The 20,777-nt window shown below is 42.2% G+C and overlaps 1 protein-coding gene across 2 annotated transcripts in view; it reads left to right on the top strand.

Annotated features, from left to right (window-relative positions):
* The window catches only part of ZNF385B (zinc finger protein 385B), a 690,453-nt gene that overhangs the window by 74,619 nt on the left and 595,057 nt on the right, over positions 1 to 20,777 (top strand). For both annotated transcript variants that reach the window (XM_029605911.1, XM_029605910.1), the window contains exon 2: positions 7,160 to 7,462. In XM_029605911.1, the coding sequence (XP_029461771.1) occupies positions 7,162 to 7,462 (301 nt within the window). In that variant the 5' untranslated portion in view covers positions 7,160 to 7,161. The remainder of the gene's footprint in view (positions 1 to 7,159; positions 7,463 to 20,777) is intronic.

The following is a 20,777-nucleotide window of genomic DNA, read 5'->3' as shown; positions in this document are numbered from 1 at the left end:
GAGGCAGCTGCTCAGCTACCTGCTGTACCTACTTCAGAATGTCCTGCATACACTGGTCATAGAGAGCCAGTATGCCGCTATGTGGGCCATAAGCGTAGCTCCTTGAAAGACTTTCTCACAAGAGCATCCATGGCCCTCTGATCCTTCCCTAGAGGTGCTGAGGATTGGGTCCAAAGGTGCTTGGCCTTCTTGAGAGAAGATTTGATGACCACAGATTGGTGTGGTAGCTGATGCTTGTCAAATTCGAGAGCCTTTTGGACTAGATAAACCGCATCTGTCTTCCTGTTTACAGGAGGCACTGAGACGGGGTGTTCCCACAAGCTCAGCAGCAGCTCTACAAGGATCTTATGTATTGAGACTGCCACAATTTCCTTGGAAGGCTCCACTTACTGGAGGATATCCAGCTTCGTGTGCCGGGTATTCTCCTCCATCTTTAACTGAAAGGGGATGGCTTCCACCATCAACTTAACAAACCCTGTGAAGGAGAGATACTCAGGTGAAGACTTCTTTCGATTAGCTGGAGGATATGAGTCCGAGGAGAAACCATCTGATGCATCAGTGTCAGAAGTATCTGAATCATCATCCCCCCAGGGAACATAAGGGGCATTTCCATCACTGTCATCAACAGGGTACGGGCCCCGTGGTTCTCGACTCCTGGCTGGTGGTATGGGAACCAATGAAACTGGCTTTGTGTTGATCCGAGCCCCGAGGCTGCCCCTGTCTCTGTGGGAGCTTTTCCCTCTGGGGAATCGGGTATGACCACCAGATCAGCTGGCGGTGCCCTCAGCGCTCCGCTGGTCATCGATGCCACCCCAGACACAGGCAGTGTCGGTAGCACGACCATAAGTGCAAGTAGAGATTCAAGTAGGGGTGCGAGGTAGGTCGATGATGACCTCAGTGTTGTTGGTGACCTGATGCCGAGAATCTGCATCACCCACTCCACAACTGCCTGCACGTACTTCTCAAGCTGCTCCTCAAACATTGTCAATGCCAAGATCAACTGGGAGGAGTGGGTGCAACCTCTTTGGACCCAAGAGGAGGATTGATGGTGGATATCTGGACCAATGGAGGTTGTGGCAAACCACTCCACACGGTGTCATTTTGGGGACATTGTGGCATTCTCCAGTGCAATCCTTTGCCCAGCACCCTGCATCAATGGGGTCTGATATTGATGCTTCTTTGGCTTCCCTTGATGCTTGGATCGGACTCTCCCTGGTGCCGAGGCCAATGTTGAAGAACCCGACAACAATGAATTTGTCTTCAACCTGGAGGAGCTAGTCAAATGCCTGTCTCCAGCACTGCTATCAGCTTTTGACATCAGTGGAACCAACTGCTACACCAATGTTGGAGGCTTGATAGCCATCAATGTCACTCCGAGGCCCTTCAGTGTCCATGCCCTTGATTCCAATGTTGATGGCTTGGACTTGCCCAAACCGAAGAGTCACTCTATCTTCTCAAGTTGGGTCTTTTGGAGTCATCTGGGCACATCTGCTGCAATCCCAGACATAATATGATGCCCCTGGGCAGAGGACATATCTATCATGGGGATCCGTGATTGATATGGTCCTCTTACGCTTGGGACATTGTGTAAATCCCATAGAGGATATGGCTTCGTGAAATAAAAGGGATGCTAAATTGAACTCAGTGGTGGCCATTGATGGCCAGCAGGTACCGACTGTACCATCACCACAGGGGAATGGGAACCAAAAAGAAATTTATCCAAAATGTCAAAAAACCTATCTAAGACTATAAGGGGAAGACATCGAAGGGACTTTCGATGAATACAAGGTCAGAAAATGCGAAAAATCGCAAATCTTTTTAAAAAGAAGAACTGCAAAACTCGAGTGAGACATGAGACTCCGCGGAAAGAAAGAGATTGAAGGGACCCCATGTGGATGTGTGATATAATGGCATGCTGAGTATGACAGAGAGGCTCAGTCAAAGTTCTAGAAACTTTGACTTAAGTTTTCTGTGTCGGGAAGATGTCACCTACATGTGAAGACTGCTATCCTGCTTGTCCTTGGAGAAAACTCATAGAGACGATCTTAGAAAAAGCAAAGCCCTCTTCCTATATCTGGTGAAAGGCAGAACTATTGGTAAGGGAGTGAAGCATTAGATAAGAGATTTGTGGGCAGAGTTTGGACTTAGGTGCAAACCTTTGCACTTTCAAAAGTTTGAATATAATTTTTCTCAGGAAAGCTGCCCGCACAGGTTAGCAGATGAAAATGTGTGTGTGTTTTTTTTCTAGGATAATCTTCAAAGTGCATGTTTTCACTTTGAAAATCATCATATAGCCTGCAGGCAAAACATACCCATAGGCTTGGCCCCAATGCAGGCACTTATAAAATTACTCCCATTATGGAGAAAAAGCCATTTTTGAATAAGGCTGTTATAGGCAAACTCAGCAGAATGTAAAACAGAGGGATTAAAAATTGACCTTCTAAATTCCAAAACGCGGGCCAGAGGGATACTGCAGATTTCAGCAGAAGCAGGTAAAATGGTCTCCTTTCAAAGGCTTTTGTCTATTTTATTCTCAGCTCAGCTTTTCTATGGTATTTGCTACTTGCCTTTCCAGTCTTTCTCATTTCCCATACCTCCATCTAATCGGGCACCCATTTCTAAACTGGTACCACTCATATACAGTGAAATTCCACCCTCCATGAATGTTTTTTTTTTATTTACGAATCCCATTATACAAGAACGACCGCTCTGTATATTCTGACGAAGAACCTAGTCCAGAAAATGCAACAAAATGATTTTGGCTTGTGGTTTATGTTCTGGAGTTGGGTGCATCTGAAGTTTCTTTTTTTTTTTTTTTAAGAGTGTTTACAGTTTGTAAATTCCAGACACTGGTTGCTAAAAATATCCCTGAAATGGATTTTTGATAGTTTCATGAAGGGATATTATTCTTTTATTAAACATTCATCGCTGGAGACTTTTTCACAGGATTAAAAACCATAAACATGCACTCATAGGGGCTATGATAAGGGAAGTGATTTTTGCACTTCTTGTAATACAGGATTCCACTTTTATGAATCATTTTGAGTTGTTAACATATTTATTCACCACTTTATTTTCCTCTGGTTTTGCGTGTTTTCCGTGTTGTTTTCTTGTATACCTTTGGAAATATCCAACAAAAATTTTATAAAAATGCTCTGGAAATGCATAATCTTTTAAAGTTTAGTTCAGCAAATACTGAAAAAAAACAACCAGTGGCTCTGAAGGTCAAACCACAAACTACATTTCATAGTTTAAGTAGGAACTGTAGTGGTATCTGCACTACAGTTCCAAGTTATAAATATATTTTTCTGTGAAAACCGATGAAGTATCCTCTATATCTGTCCCAAGCAAGCTTGAGTTGCCTGATTTAAGGCATTGGCAGTTGATGAATTAAGCGCACACTCTTCCTTCTTTTTCAGTACAGCCTTATAAGAGAAATGATGGGACTCAAGCTGTCTTATCAATACTCACTTTTAAAGTAATCTCTTCTAAGTGTTGCAGGAGTTACACAAGTAGGAAGTAGAGGAATTTGGATATTATACAGCGTATTTTCCAGCTCCCTAGTGTCTCTGGGTGGAGGAGGGTCAGATTGTACTAGAGTTTTCTATATTTGTATATTATGTTTTGCTGCTATATTTGATTACTTTATTTGTTCTGTTCCTCATGTTATTAGGCCTATTGTAACACGCATGGGGTGTTGGCTGCGCTTGCAGAAAAGTTCGAGTAAACTGAATATAAGCTAAACTAAACTTCATTGGTGTGAAAACCTGTAAAATGCAATCCATAATGGAAAATCAATGAAAATATATACTGCATGACAACTTAATTACATACTTCTAATGTCTGCTATAAGTTCAAAATCACTCATATCTAAATAACATATCTATTATTTGGAAAAGGGAAATATACCAAGAAACTAAAATTACAGTTGATATGATCTATTTGATGGGGTTTTTTAAAAATGTTTTACAATAGAATTGTGCTGGACTCCCAGTGCGTATCCTGGAACCTAACAAACGTCTAGGTTGAATGCCGTTTCAATAAGCTTAAGTAGAAAAATATTGTGGTGGAATCAGGTGAAAGGTTTATTTTTAAGCTTTGGGCAAATAAGTGGGGAAAAAAAGTCTGTAAGTCAGTTTAAATGCATGAATTTTTCCTGTGGATGTTTTTCCCCCTTCCAGAAATGGCTCAGAATTAAATTTTTGTCAAATAAACTCACTGTGTCAAATCCGTGCAAGCTAAGAGACCTGCAGGGAATTTGCACATTTTTCTTTTTTTTTTTTAAACTCTTTCTTTGTCTGAAATTTAAATCTGGCTCCAGGATGTGACATTGTATTGCTGATCAAACTGACCCTCTCAAATTCAAGCAGCGTTTTGACAACTGTATATGATGGATGATTTCAGCCCTTTTGGAGGTAATTTTCAAAATGGCTGTGTTGGACCAAAATCCATGCCAGCGGGCTTTGCACCGATTTGCAAAGGGAACTGGCACACGTGTGCTTTCCCTTTGAAAGTTATCTCAGGGAGGAAGCACGCGCGGTCACCTGTAGCTGCTTTTTCTGATGGTAGATGTTTGCTGGGAAATGGATGGATATTTGAAAATGCCATCTACGTAGGCACTCCCCCCTCCCCCCACCTAAACAACACACTGCTAAGAACACCTCCTCTCAGTACAACTAAGAAAGATGCAGGTGATGGATCCATCAGCCAAGGGGAGGGGGGGAGTATGCAGACAGCCGATTAACTCAAGTAAAGCACTTTTTTTTTCTTTACCCCTGTTAATGGCTTTGAACATTGCTTATTCCCTTCCCCCTTCGAGCAAATGGTGCTGATTCTGTAGAATCCTATATATGACATTTGATCTTTGAGGCGTTGTTAGAGGATCCCTGCAGGAGAGTTGTACATTTTGGGGGTAATTTTCAAAAGGAGTTACATGCGTAAATGTAGCTACTATTGTAGCAATTTTCAAAAGCCATTTACTCAAGTAAAGTGCACTTATGTGAGTAAATCCTATAGACAAGTCAATGGCATATATTGTAGCAATTTTCAAAAACCCACTTACTCAAGTAAAGTGAATCTACCCCAGTAAACCTGTTTTTTACTCGAGTAAATGCTTTTTAAAATTAGGCCCTTTGTATTTGGCAGAGGCAAGCACAGGTGCTCACATTTGCCTATCCTGTGGGCAGTTGTCTGCTCCACACCTTCATTTCTCCTCTCAACCTCTCCACACTTTCATTTCTTTTCTCTCTCTCTCTGGCTTTACTCCGACACAGTCTTGCATGACTGGACTTGGCAGCTAGTTTCTGGTACTCTCTAGTGGTGTGAAGGGGGAACTGCTGGCAGGGATTACACGTGAGAGTCCTGAAGACCCGGTTTACTGATGGCCCTAGCGATTTCTCTTCTCTTCCTTGCCCTGTGATGAATAACATTGCTGCAGATCATTGGTTTCATATGTGCTTCCAGTCAGTGTACTCTGAGTGTAGAGACGTGAAAAAAAAAGCATTGGATTTGGTGAGCAGAACCCACAAATTTACAAAGTTGTAGCTGAAACTAATAAACCTCTTTCACCGCAGGTTTTTAAAATAAATGGCACTTTCTGGGCCATTGTAAAAGAAGGGATGCACTGTGACAGTGATGGTAGAAATAATGTCAGAATTCAAGAAAACATTCCATGGCCTTCCCTTCCCTTAGGAGCAGTTAGGGATAACTAATAGTGCTCATTTTTCAGTCATTTAAGCAGTTGGTGTAATGAACTGCGAGTGAAAAGGCACCTTCTCAGGGTAATCATCTTATGTCCCAGTGTCCTATTTCTAGGATAGCTTCTTAAAAAATTTGAGACCTAATGGTTTAATCCACACACTGGATCAAAATAGTTCAGATAAACGTCCTGCCACCTCTCTGGCAAACACCCAAAAACTAAGTATATCCCATGTTACTGTTACTAGTAATAGCAGTGGCTATTTTCTAAGTCAACTTAATTAATAGCAGGCTATGGACTTCTCCTTCAAGAACTTATCCAATCCTTTTTTAGTTGAGTGAAAAAGAACTTTCTCCGATTAGTTTTACATGTGCCAAATGCTAAACTCATGCAGCGCGCATGTATCTCCTGCAGCGCGCACATCTCAGTGTGGTCAGGGTGGGGCATGGGTGTTTTGGGGTGTGGCCAAGAGATTTGTGTGTGTAAATACATATGTTCCCTGGAGTGCACCAAGGTTCCCTGCCGTGTAACTTCACTTCTGTTATGGATGACGAGTACCTTATAAAATAAAAGGATCGAGACATTTCTAAGGAGTTTAAAGGGTCTGGGGTAGCTGGGGCCAGGGTAAACTATCAAACCAGGGAGTTTTGAAGGACCTTGCTTTTAACTGGGTAAATTGGTGGACGTACTAGTAAACTGAGAATGGCGACTTACGTGGTAGAAGCGGGATTTGCGTGCTCATGTGCTCACCCACTTAAAATTGGGCGCACATGTGTGCACAGCCAGGCTATTTTATAACATGCATGCATATACACAAAGTGATAAAATAGCCACACCTCTGGGCGTGGGCCGACACATGCATTCAATTATGTGCCCGTGTGCTGGTTTGAAAGTTACTGTCTTGATTCTCTTTGGGCTTGAGGCATTATCATAACTCAATTCCTGAGGTATAAAGTTATGTTTTTAGGTGTTAAAATCCCTCCCTTGTAAGTAATCAATAAGAATAAATTTATCATTAAGGGCTCGATATCTCAAGGTCTTACTGTATGTTTTTCCCTTATGCCAGATATGAATAGTGTTTTAACATCTAGTTGAACTATTCCTAATGTACTATGACTGTTCTAGCTGTTTAGGTTTGGCTTAATATTCAGAGTGCCTTTGTGATGTCATTGATCATTATGAAAAGTAGCTGGCAGTGCTTGGTCAATACATTTCAATTACACAGAATAGGTCTTAAAACAAATATCAACATGCAGTGCTTCCTGAAACTCTATTTAGCGCTTCCGAGTACTTATTGATTGATTGTCCAAATAATATTTATATAATGGTTATTGAATCCACATAAATAGCGTACATATATATGTATGTACATAGTAGGTCTAATACATAAGTATCTAATCAAAAAATGTTAATGAAGATGTATTTTTAGATCTTGCCATTAATTCTGTGTTCATTTTGTAGGCATGAAGCGCCCTTTAAGTCCTGACTACATCCTTGAAAATGGAAATATGAATCCAACAACTTTTTTGTGGAGCTTTGAAGAGAAAGGACAGAGGCATGATGGAGCAAACTATCAATTAAATAGCGAAACAAAGAGAATGCTCTTTTCTCTGTGTGAGGTGTGTAATATCCAGCTGAACACTGCAGCCCAGGCACAGGTCCATTACAGTGGGAAATCTCACCTGAAGAGAATGAAGCAGCTGAATAATGGAAAACTACCTACAAACACAGCTCCAGGTTCATTGCTCGTAAGCACTAGCGCAGGTAGGTGAAAGAAACAAAGTCAACATAGCTGTTAAAGCTATGCTTCTAAAGTCAGCCATAATTTCATCATTAGAATCCTATTCTAGCCTTTCTAGATCATGGTGAAGACAGCAGAGTTCCTCAAGCTTTGCTTCAGGCCCTTAACCGTAGAGGGGTGCTCACAAGTCGGGGATAACCCAGAGGGCTTTTCAACTGTAAAATACTTCAGTTTTATATTTTCACAAGTAATCATATTTTCTGTTTAAAAAATCAAAATAGAGTTTATGTGATTCCAGATAGAAATAATCTATCTGGAATTTGGGCCTAAACTTGTCAGAAGCCTTAGACCATGCAAGGTGCATTATATATGTCGGGATTTTTTGTTTTGCTTATGTAATGTGTTTGATGTACTAGTTTGTAATCCACTGAGAACAATCAATTTGAATATGTGGAGTTAAATATTTATTATTATTAATAATAATCTACAAAATCTGAACAGGCCGATTCAGTGATATGATTTGGGTTTTGGTTTGATATGCATGGAAGACACCTTACATGATCTGGGGATGACTGTTTTTACCTCCATAAATCATAACATTGTAATGTCCCCTTGACCATTTACCTCACGGGGCATTCCTGGGTTCGGGACTGACCTGGTGGAAGCCCTTGTAGAGCAGACTCCATCGGTCCTCATGTTCTTGGCTCCTGGTGCCTCCACCTGGTTGATTTACAAATCTATACAGGCTTATTAGACTATATAAGTATATATATTTCTAAATGACTATGCATATCATTAATAGGATGTCAAATAGCACACTTATCTACTCGTGATCAATAGTCTCAGGCTACACAACTATATACATTTCTACAAGTTAGCAAGAACATTTAATATTTGGCAATTTGGGGTTGTTGGCCCCCACAGTATACCACCATATAGAATAGAAGGGACCTCTTGAGTTCCCGCTTAATCAAATGTTATTTTTATCCTCCCCCTTTTTTCCCCCAAATCTCACCCATGTGAAAAGATGTAACTGGGTTGGTGGGCAGTATTGGCCTGGGGGATCCATTGTTTCTAAACTGCTGCTATCTCCTTTGTGTTGCTTCTACTTTGTTGAAAGGTCTGTGCTAATGCTGGGGTCCATAGCCTCCTGGGGACCTGACTCTGCCTCCTGGAATGCTGTTGGGGTTCACCCCCTCCTTGGGGACCCAATTGCAACTCTGGAACTGTGCTGCAGTCCACACCCTCCTGGGGGACCCAATTGCAACTCTGGAACTGTGCTGCAGCCCACACCCTCCTGGGGGACTGGTTGATCTGCTGTTGGGGTCCCTTCGCTCAAGGGAGACCCAGGGTCACCTCCCAATCTGCTGCTGGGGGTCCCTTCCTCCTGGGGGGACTGCTTGATCTGCTGCTGGGGTCCATGCCCTCCTGTGGGACTGCTCAATCTGCCACTGAGGTCCCCTTTCTCAAGGGGACCCCAGTGGCTTTTCCTGGCTTGGATTTACAGCTCTACTAGGCACACGGCTTGTTTAGCATTCAGTGATTCAGGCCCTCTGCAGTCTCAGCTTTTAGTGATTTTAGCTCTGCTAAGCTCATGGCCAGCCATTCTCTGTTATACCCAGCCTGGATGAGTTACCTTCTCTCAGCCAAAAGACCAAGACCCAGGCAGAACTATTGGAAGAGAATATGTGCACACCCTTCCATCCTGCCTGGCTTTATTTTTTTCTGTTGGCTGAGAACTGGGTACCCAAGGATTTGACTTCCTTGTTAGTCAGGGTGAGAATCTGCTTCCTAGGACTGTTTTTCAGTACATTTTTCTCACAAAAGCCTCTCTCATTTAGAATTCTCCAGTGTAGGACTTTTCCAGTCGCAGTTCTGTATAATTTCACTGCAAGTTACCAACAGTCCATTGCTGGTCCCACACTCTGGAACTCTCTACCCCCCAACTTACGGCTTGAGACATGCACCGCTAAATTCAGAGCCAACTTAAAAACCTGGCTCTTCAAACAAGCCTATCAGCAGTAATTTCCCCTCTCCCGGCCAACTTTCTCTTGTACAAAACCTTGGTTACTTATATTTAACCCATTGTTTTTTCTTGTTAACGTTTAAGTTGTTTTCGAGTTGCCTCTCTCCATTGTATTTTTCTCACCTTTGACCTAGCAGTTCCTTTACGCTCCCCCCCCCTTGACCCTGTTCTATGTATTTTTCCATCCTGCACATTTGATGTAAACCGATATGATGTCCCCACTAATATCAGTATAGAAAAATTACTAAATAAATAAATAATAAATAAATAAACAGTCTTCTAGGGGGCTTTGACATGCAAATTCCCCTACCTGAGTTTCTGTCTCATCTATTCGATGGTCATTTATGCACCTTCACATTAAGAGTTCTGGCAACCTTTTCAATCTCATTCTGGATTTTACTGGGCAGGTGGCTCATGTTACATAGCTGCATTGTCCTCCTTTTTTCTCTGCTGCAATTCACTTAAATGGTAGCATGCTCTTTACTGTCTCTCCCTTGGGAGGGGGATTTCAGCATGTTTATGAAGGGCTGAGTCTCTTTTCTGTTGTATTTCATTTTCTCGGTCCCATATTAAAAAGTGCACATGAACCCATACTTAATATAAGACGTTTTCATGCCTCAACATTAAAGGTGAAAACTCTGAATCTCACACTTTTCTAGGCTGAAAATTTTGTAGATGACCATGTCAGCAGCACTTTTAGGGGTATTATTAACTAAGCCACGATAGGTTATAACATGAAAAAGATCATTTATCACGTGATATACACATATCGCTCATTCCCCCCCCCCCCCAAAAAAAAAAAAGTATCCCTTTTGAAATTAGCTGCTAATCATGCATAAAATTCACAAATGCATACAAGCAGTAAATGCAAATAGAATAATGCAGCTTGCCTCAAAAAATGCAAGCTGCGTTATTTTAATAATTTTTCAGGAGTTGTAGTTAAATGATCCTGGGGACATTGAAATGCTAATGTGCATCCCACTGACCCTGGAATGCCTCTTAAAGGGCCACAAGGTCTGAAAAATACCCCTCTCAAATGAGGAACCCTCCCTGGAAGTCTTGGAAGGCCCCTGCCCACGCATCCCGCTGCCTGTAGAAGCAGTGCAGCCTTAAAGTATAAAAATAGATTTAAAAGTCACAAACTCTCCCCTTTGTTACATATAATCCCCAACTCAAATATCCCCTCATTCAAAGCAAAGCCAAGCTCCCCCCCACATACAGCATAATTCCTGATATTCTAGTGACCCTACCCACATCCCCCTTACAAGTGACACCTTTTCTGTCTCCAGGATCCCTCCTTATACAAAAGAAAATACCCTGGTAGTCCAGTGGCAGCCTGGAGAGCCTTCAGCTCAGGTCAGTCAATGCCAGTTTCCAAATGATAGGGGCAAAGTGATAGAGGAAAAGCCTGGTCGGCACCATTTTGGAAAATGGTGTTGACTGGCCCAGAGCTAGAAGGTGCTTCAGGTTGTGACCGGACTACCAGGTAAAAAAGGTCCGGGGCAATCCTAGAACACCAGGGAGGCTCTACTGATAAGGGGGGGTTGGGAGCTACTGGACTACCCAGCTGTTTATTGTATGTTGGTGGGGGTCAGGAAGAGTCAGATATTGGGGAGATGGGGGTTTTCTGTGGGGGATGTTTGAGGCAGTTTTTGAGCAAGGAGATTGGTTTGGGAGGGGGTGGAGGTCACAGCACTATTAGTTATATTTTTTTAAACTTTTGGGTCTGCTGGACCTCTTCAACAGGTGGCAGGGGAATAGGTGGTGTCTACTCAGACCCCTGGACTTATTTTGACTCATTGGGAAGTGTTTTTCTGGGCCACATGGCCCTTTAAGATGATGGCCCAAGGTGAAGTCTTTTTCCGTGATATTTTATATTGCTAATTTTTTTCCATGATAACAAATATTGCGGGGAAACCTCCACAGTATTTTCCAAGGAAGGGGCAAAATATCATGGGAATGCCCCCCCCCCCCCCCGGGAAAATATTGTGGCTTGATAAATGCCCCCCCTAGTTTGTTTTGCCTTTGGAACCACAATAAATTCCTGATAGGCATTATCTTTTCTTTGAAATCTAGTATGTTGTGAACCCCACAACTAAATGGCAGATATTCTAGCTAACTTGGTGGCTTATTTAACCTATTGCTAGGCACACAAAGAATGTAACTGACTACATAAAATGGAACAGAAGAGAGCAATTTTACATCTCTGTACTTTGTGTTCTCTCTCTTTCTCATTTTTGCTTGCTCATCAGCCCTCTTTCCTCAGTGACTAAAAGATGATTTTAGAGGACATGACCTGGTGCTACTTCCATCTCTGTTCTGATACAGAGAACGAGAGACTTAAAGTTGCAGATGTCAAAGGTTTTGTAATAATAAACCAATTTGATAATATAGAATAATTTCATCTAATTACAACACTTTTTCAGCTTTTAACCATCATTGGGGCCAATGTTCTAAACTCCATCAATATCAGTCGTTACCATGTGTAAACATGGTATTTAACATGTTTATGTTAATGAGATGAAAATGAGGCACTTTCCTGAGATGGCAAAGTACATGTGTAAAAGACTGCACATTAAAGTAGATAATTGAAAACTGTAACTGTACCTCGAGGTATAGTTTAAGATTTTTGTGTTTGTGTGTCTGATTAAATTTTGCTTGTTTAACGTGCATAATTTTTTGTTACACTAATAGGTAAAGAGCAATTTTGCATACATCTCCTTCTCCTTACCTCCTTTAACATAGGTTTTGCCTAGCTGGTTTATGCATGTTAACAGTGCTGTTAATGCACATTAACCGCTTGCAGCAGACTATGCAGGTATTTAACACTCATTAACGCCTGCGTTACCATGAACAGTTTAGGACATTGATCTCATTGTAAATTCCTGTAATGTGTTGTGCTCTTTTCACGCAAAAAATGTTAATACTTCCATTGCGTTATCTAAAAATCATAAATAAGTACTGAAGCATAACTATGGGCTTCTTAAGAATATCTTTTTGACTTATAAATTGGTTTATATTCTCGTCTGAAGCAGTGAGAAAAACTGTCGTGAGCAGGACTCATTGAGTTACTTCGGGTACCTCACAAAGCTTAACATTTAGCTGTAGAATGGGGGTCAATCTTATCAAATAAAAATACCTAGCTTCTTGTGGATTTAACGTGTTCATTATAAAAAAGAGTTCCTCTCCAGAAATGAGCAGGTATATAGGAGACAGCAGATGATTTGGAGTATAGGGTGCACACTTCTCATCCAGGCAGATGGAACTGTTTTTACAGTAACACGTAGCATTGTTTATTCTTGACAAATTATTTGGACTGTAAACTAAGAAGTATAATGTAGTTGATCATTAATGTTTTAGTAAAGCAAACAACAGTGGAAGCCTATCTGTTACAGCTTCAGAAGTGACTCACATAGTTCCTGTGCCAAATTAAATGACCTTTTAAGTAATTGGCCCCTATAACGTTGTGACAGTAAGGTACAGTAGATTATGTATAAATTAGGAGTAATGATGGAGCTTTTCAGTTCCGTGACATTTTGAACACGGGATACTCTCTGTGGGCCTAGTTTTCAGAAACCTACAGAAACCTGGATTTCTGTGGGTAAATGGCTGCTTGAAAATTATTTTGCTGTTTATGCGTTCAACATGATTTTATGTATACATTTTTGTGCATAGCAAGTAGGCCTTCAGGTGAAGGGGAGAGAGGACAGAGTTGGCGTGGGGATAGGATTTAGATGCATACTTTTGATTTTCCAAAGTATGCGTGTAAATCTACATGCACAAAGATGTACTTGCTAGAGAACAGGTATAACAGTGTGCGTATATGTCAGCCCTGTTTCCTTGTAAACCCGCAAATTTTCAAAGCAGATTTATGGACATAAATCCATTCTGAAAATTCAGGATAAACTCTGTGGATAAAACGTACCCTACATGGGTTGTATGAGAATTGACCTTTGTATGTTTAAGGTAAAAAGGCAGCGTTCTCCATCTAGATAAGGCATGGAAGATTGAGTTCACAGTATTCACACCTCTCAATGAGCAGTATCCAATTTATACAGCCAAAATGCCTTCCTACAAAGAAATCTATGTTCTCTATTCCTTCTACCCCCAGGAGAGCCACACTGACCTGTTCAATAGCCAACAATATCAATTAGCTAGCTGCTGGAGTCAATGAGATACCATTTCATTGGCAAGTAGTGCTAAGAGTAGCTGTGTGTTGTGATTATTTTGACTATAAAGCATCATCTGGTTGAAAAGTGAAAATCTCCTCAGTAATATTGAAGCTAATTCATTATAACAAAATTCCACATTTTAGTCTGAAAACAATGTCACTCTCAGAATTCTGATATTAAGAAAATGTTTTCAATTTTTCATATTAAAAAGTTAAAAAGGTCATAACTGAACACATTGGGCCAGATTTTAGTATCTAGGCGCGGTCGTAGACATGTGCATGCAAACCTGGCGCGCACAAATCTACGCCCAATTTTATAACATGTGCGAGCAGCCGTGCGCATGTTATAAAATCCGGGGTTGGCGCGTGCAAGGGGGTTCACACTTGTGCACCTTGCGCGCGCCGAACCCTAGGGGAGCCCCGATAGCTTTCCCTGTTCCCTCCGAGGCTGCTCCGAAATCGGAGCAGCCTTGGAGGGAACTTTCCTTCCGCTCCCCCGCCAGCTCCCCCCCAGCCCTCCCCCCCCAGCCCTACCAAGGCTGCTCCGAAATCGGAGCAGCCTTGGAGGGAACTTTCCTTCCGCTCCCCCCCCAGCCCTACCTAAATCCCCCCCTACCTTTGTTGTCCTATTTACTCCTGCCTCTGGTAGGCTTAACTTGCGCGCACCGGCCAGCTGCCGGGGTGCGATCCACTGGCATGGCCGCCGTGCCGGAGGCCTCGGTCCCGCTCCCGGACCACACTGGACCGGCACCCCGCCCACACCCCTGCCCCTTTCTCGCCCCTTTTTCAAAGCCCCCGGACATACGCGCATCCCGGGGCTTGCGCGTGTCGCCTAGCCTATGCAAAATAGGCTCGGCGCGCAGGAGCGGGTTTTCAGGGTTACGAGCATAACCCTTTGAAAATCTGCCCCATTCTGTGTAATCACATTGTAATATGATCTACTGGCAAAACATTGTTGATTCCTTGTCAAAACCATCCACTGTGCATCTTCCTGCCAAGTAACTGGCAGCGTGTTGTGAGTTCATCAAGCAATACATTGCCAGTGCTTTGGCAGCACGCTCGCTGGTCCCGTAAAAAGCTCATCAGCCATCTGAAAATTACTCTCCCCCCAACACGGGTAAAAATCTTCCCAGTTGTGGAACAGCAGGCAAATATCCGGATTTCGTCGTCCAAATGACAATGTTAAACACATTGCCTTCTCTTTATAATTTATTTATGTACAACTATATTTATTTTGTATTTATTTGCTTTTTAACTAATTATTTTTAATTTTAATTTGTATTTGTTTTGTTAATTAATTTGTATCTATTAGGGATTTCTTATTTTTAATTTATAATTAATATGTTTTAATCATTATATTTAAAGTCTCGGGTTTGTCTCAAAACCTAGAGAGAGTTACCATATTACTGTTCTATGGAATCGTTCTGTTTAATTTGTTTCTTGTAAAGCCATGGGCACTGATTCTAGGCCTTAGGCATTTTGATGTTCCATGTAAACCGGATTGATTTGTTTCCCAACAAGAACTTCGGTATGTAAAAATTCAAAATAAATAAATAAATAAATATGTTTAGCCGCCTGTAGCGGGAGGCCTTCCGGGGGCACATGTGTAGGTCAGGGAGCAGGAGGAAAAGTACATGCATAGAGGACATTTTCGAATCTAGTCGTGTGCTTCTACAGCAACATTTCTACCCACAAGAAAAAGCAAGTGCAAGGGTCTGTGGATGCTCCAGAAAAGTGCTTGGAAGGCAAAAGAAGCTGGGAGGGAAGTGGGCATGGAAGGGAAGTACCTAGAGAGAAGAAAAGGCTAAGAGCGCTTGGAAGCAGGATAAGAAGCCATCCCTTCAATGGTTTTATATTCAGGCTTCCCAAAGCAGATGACTAGAAGTGACAACCTGTGTACAATTTTGAAAGTGAAACCATACTTTAACTTTGAAAACTAGAGCCAGAGTCTGCAGGTAAAAAGAGAACCTGGGGACTGTGCCCCAAAATGGACAGTTTGAAAATTGCTCCCCCCTAGAAGTCATTATTTTTAAATGTCTAAAATGTACGCTTTCAATTCCCCTGCACCACCTGGAGAAGCCATATTTGCAAGATCTACAGATTATATCGCATTCACTGGATCCACCTTTCCTGCGATGGATACGATGTTGCACATGGCAAAAGACATACTATAGGCACACTAAATATACAGCAGTCTCACATCTCTTTGTGAATTATTTTCCGATAACTGTTCTGGGGTGCAGAGAAATTTCATCGAGAACCCTTCAAGCTCAAAAACAGAAGCTCAAATTACATTTTAAACAGGAGGTAAGTTCTGGCCATCTGTTTTTTAAATACTGAATATAGAACGTTGAAGGTATAGGGTTTTCTTTTCTTTTTTTTTTTAATGGAACTTTCAAAATCATTCGTCCAGGATGGAAAAATGTTTAAAAAACTTAGGCATTTATCAAAAATTGTTTAGGAGCCAGTGATTTATTTTTCCCATTTTGTGAGGTTTTTTTTGGCTAGTTTGCTCTTTATTTTTTTTTTTGTCTATTTTTGTTTGGCCTCTTTTTAGTTTTCTATTCAGTTTCTTTTCCTTTATTTTTCCTTTTTTCACTTTTCTGCACTCTCCTCTCCCCTTCTCCTCTCATTTTTCCCCGCTTCCAGGCATTTTGTCCTCAATCCCATCTTCCTAGTAGCTTTTTTTTCCCCCTGCTTCCAAGCGCTCTTCCCCTTTTCCTCCCTCTAGGCATTTTCCTCCGAACCCCACCTCTCTGTCAGCTTCTTTTGCTTTCCTGCCCACCCACTTTCTTCCCTTCCAGCTTCTTACCCTCCCTCCAGTCTCTCTCTTTCTCAATGACCCTGCACTATGGCCCTGCCGCTGGCAACCGCCAATATCTCTTCTATCAGGCCCTGAATTTTAGGTTCTTGGGTGACCTAGTGCCCAGCGTTTTTCGAGCCTTGAATGCAACGCCTCATATTTCACATAAATAATTTAGTACTGTACATTGCGTGGCAGTAAAATGTCATTCACTTCAGTGGCAATAACATAGGAGATAGTTGACACTAGTTGATACGGAGCTTCTGAACTGGCACTTTGGAAACGGCCAATTTTAGCATCACTCCTAATCCTCAGTCATTCTGATTAAGGAAGAAGCTTTCCTTCTAGCCTTTGGTCAGGAAAGGATTACGAATTTCCTGCCAGAGTTGTCTCAGAAAGGTAGTTTGGTGGCAGTAGAGGCAGGGGGGAGAAAAGTTGGTAGCAGGTGCACTTCTGAATCAAAGCATAGACTGATTGTCAGGTGGAATTATAGGAGATGGCTTCTCTCCGTACCGTTGCTCGTTTAATTTGGAATAAAATAAACCCACATTTCCATTTCCCTTGTAATACGAAGTCTTTGCAGGTTGTGATATACTTTAAAGGCTCAACCAAAAAGATGTAGTACATAAGCTTTTCCATGTTCAGAATCAATTATCATTTCTAAGCATCTCATTTTAAAAGTGAGTTTGGCAATTTCCCTGTATTATGTTTAGCCATCCTTTTTGACGTTTCTTTTTTTTCCCCCCCCCTTAGATGCGATGGCTCATGATTTCCCTTTTGATTTCCCTTTTTCTCTTTGTAGGCTAAGAGGAAGAATAGCAGATTGGATGTACAATTATTTCTTCAAGCCTCTTCTTTCATTTCATGTGTGTATATTTCCCATCTTGTCTAATTCCTTATTTTCAGTTCAAGATGTTTTGATTAATTTTGCTAAAATTTGCAAAAAGTAAAAAAAAATAAATTATGTGAGGTTTTTTTTTCTAATAAACACTTTTAAGAGCTACATGAATTTTAGTGGAGGTAAGAATCGGGTTTATTTTTCCAAATTTCCATTCCCAAAAAATGTAAAAAAATCATGACAGCTGTCAGATACTAATGTAAGAAAATCAGGTTGATTGCTATGTGCCTGATTTTTCCACAAGATGGTGCTACAGACATATCAGAGATACCTCATCTACCACTTTGCAAGAGAATCAACTCTGGGGATTAATAAAAAGTAATTTGCTGTTTATGTTGGCCCTCTCTTCAGATGTTTTTCTCAGGCACTTGGAGCATAAAATAAACAAACTGATTTTGTGGCCCAAACATAAGAAATGCCATACTGGGTCAGACCAAGGTCTATGAAGCCCAGCATCCTGTCTCTGACAGTGAACAACCTGCATCACAAGTACTTGGCAGGTATAGAGTTAGGCATAGGCAAAACAGACAGGTGCCTAGGTCATCACATTCTGAAGGCATCCAAAAACTAGGACTCACTCTCTCTGATTCCTGGGAGTGAAAACCCCACCCTTAGTCCTCTGCCTAGTAGGTGCTGTAATCTTAATAAGTACCTGGCAGATCCCAAAATAGATTTAATTCTTGTTATTCAGTCCCAAGGATAGGAATAGCTTTCTCTAGTCTGCCATTAATGTATTATGGACTTTTCCTGCAGACACTTGTCCAAACCTCTTTTAAACCCCACTAGGCTAGTTGCCTTGATCACATCCTCTGGCAACAGATTCCACAGTTCATTATGCATTGAGAGGTAGATTTTACAAATTTGCGCACACGCGTACTTTTGTTCGCGTACCAGGCGCAAAGAAGAGGACGCAGGATTTTAATAGATACGCCCGTAGCCGTGCGTATCTGTTAAAATCCGGGATCGGCGCACACAAGGCTGTGCAAAATCGGCAGCCTGCGTGTGCCAAGCCACGCAGCCTGCCTCCGTTCCCTCCGAGGCCATTCCGAAATCGGAGTGGCCTCGGAGGGAACTTTCATTCCACCCCCCCTGCACCTTCCCCTCCCTTCCCCTGCCTAACCCACCCCCCCAGCCCTACCTAACCCCCCCCCCCCCCCCCGGGCGCGATTCCCAGGCCCGGGAGCCGTTTCGGAGGCCTCGGCCATGCCCCCAAAACGCCTCCAGGCCGGAACCATGCCCGTGGCCCCGCCCCCAAATGATGTGCCGGCGCGACACGCCCCCCCCCCCCAGGAAAGCTCCGGGACTTACGCGCGTCCCGGGTCTTGCGCATGTCGCCGAGCCTACTCAATATAGGCTCGGCGCGCACAGGGGGAACTTCGGGCATGTTTTCGGGGGGTACGCGCGTACGATACGCGCGTACCCCTTTGAAAATCTGGCCCTAAGTGAAAAAGTACTTTCTGTGATTTGTTTTACATCTTCTGGTTGTTAGTACTAGGAGAAGACCCTATGAAACTATCTGAAAATGCAAACAACCATCCTTTGTTTTCCCATTCCACCCCACTCATGATTTTATACATTTCTATTATGTCTCCTCTTAGCTATCTTTTACTAGCTGAAGAGCCCTAACCTGTGTAGCCTCTCAATAGAGGAGAACTGTTCCATGCCCTCTATTATTTGTGTTGCCCTCTTCTGCAACTTTTCTAATACCGTTATGTGGACAACTGGAATTGCACACAATACAGTGCAGTAGGCATTATGTATCAGTGAGAGGCTATATACTTTTCATTTTACTCTCCATTCCTTTTCAGATCATTCCTAACATTCTATTTTTTTTTTACTGTCACCACATACCAAGCTGGGGATTTCAATATATTGTCCACAAGGATTTCAAGGTCCTTTTTATTGGGGGGTGACTTCCAGTATGGAACCCAGTATTGTATACCTGAAGTTAAGATTATTTTACCCTTTGTGCATCACTTTGCATATTTCCTCATTAATTTCATTTGCCATTCAGATGTCCAGTCTTGTAGAGCTCCATATTCAAAAGCATTTAGCTGGGTAACTCAGAAGTTATCTGGCTAAATGGAGATTTGGGCACTTACCTGGCTAACAATTCTAGCTGGCTAATAAGTTAGCCAGCTAGAATTTAGCTGGCTAAGAGCCTGAATTACATAGAAACAGAAAAAGGATGGCAGAAAAAGACCAAACAGCCAATCCAGTCTGCCCAGCAAGCTCCCATACTTATCAATTTCCCATACTTATCAGTTTCCCATACTTATCAGTTTCCCAGACTGCCAAGATCAGGGCCCTTGTTGGTTACTATTTGATTCCAATTTCCCACCACCCCTTGCCTTTGAATCAGAGAATTGCATTGGAATTGCATCAAAACTGAGGTATTACGCTTATTGGTTAAGGATAGTAACTGCCGCATCAAGCAAGTTACCCCCACACTTATTTGTTTGTCTGACTGTACAGTTTAATGGCCTTGTTGGTTGTTGTCTGAATTTAAATCCTCTTTTCCACATTTCCCCTTGCCGTTGAAGCAGAGAGCAATGTTGGAGTTGCATTAACTATATGAAGGTTTATTGGATAAGGGTAGTAACCACCATTCCAGCAAGCTACCCCTATGCCTCTTTCCATTCATTTCCATCCACTAGGGATCCCCAGTGTTTATCCCACGCCCCTTTGAAATCCTTCACAGTTTTAGTCTTCACCACTTCCTCCAGGAGGGCATTCCAGGCATCCACCACCCCCTCCATGAAGAAATATTTCCTGTCATTGGTTCTAGGTCTTCCTCCCCCCTAGTTCTATTGATTTCTTTCCAATGGAAAAGGTTTGTTGTTGATCATGGATCATTAAATCTTTCAAGTATATGAAGGTCTGTATCATATCACCCCTGCTCCTCCTCTCCTCCAGGGTATACATATTCAGGTTCTTCAACCTCTCCTCCTAAGTCATTTGATGGAGGCCACCCACCATTTTGGTCGCCCTTCTCTGAACCACCTCCATCCTATCTCTGTCCCTTTTGAGATACGGTCTCCAGAACTGAACACAGTTGCTAATACTTTTCTCCGATTCTGTGTCCATGGGAAAAATGCCTAGTAAATGAGTCCCTGAATTAGAGGTGCTCCAGGGGCAGAACTGGGAGGAGTTGATTCAGCCAGCTAAGTTATCTAGCTAACTCTGATATTCAGAGTTAGCCGGGCCAAAAAGCTGTCTTAAAATTAGCTGGATAAAATTATCCAGCTAACTTTAAGATAGCAGACTTTATTCAGTAGTGTGGCTGAACTACTAAATATATGTCCAAAGCTAGCAGGATAAGTTTATCTGGCTTAGGGCTGGATTTATTAATGCCACAAGGCATAGTGAATTCAGCGGTAACGGGGGGGGGGGGGGGGGGGGGGGTATGAAATGGGGGGTGGTCCAGCGATAGCAGGCAG

The sequence above is a fragment of the Rhinatrema bivittatum genome, chromosome 6, assembly GCF_901001135.1.
Source record: "Rhinatrema bivittatum chromosome 6, aRhiBiv1.1, whole genome shotgun sequence".
In the NCBI taxonomy this organism is placed as follows: Eukaryota; Metazoa; Chordata; class Amphibia; order Gymnophiona; family Rhinatrematidae; genus Rhinatrema; species Rhinatrema bivittatum.
This window is presented reverse-complemented; position numbering and strand designations above follow the sequence as displayed.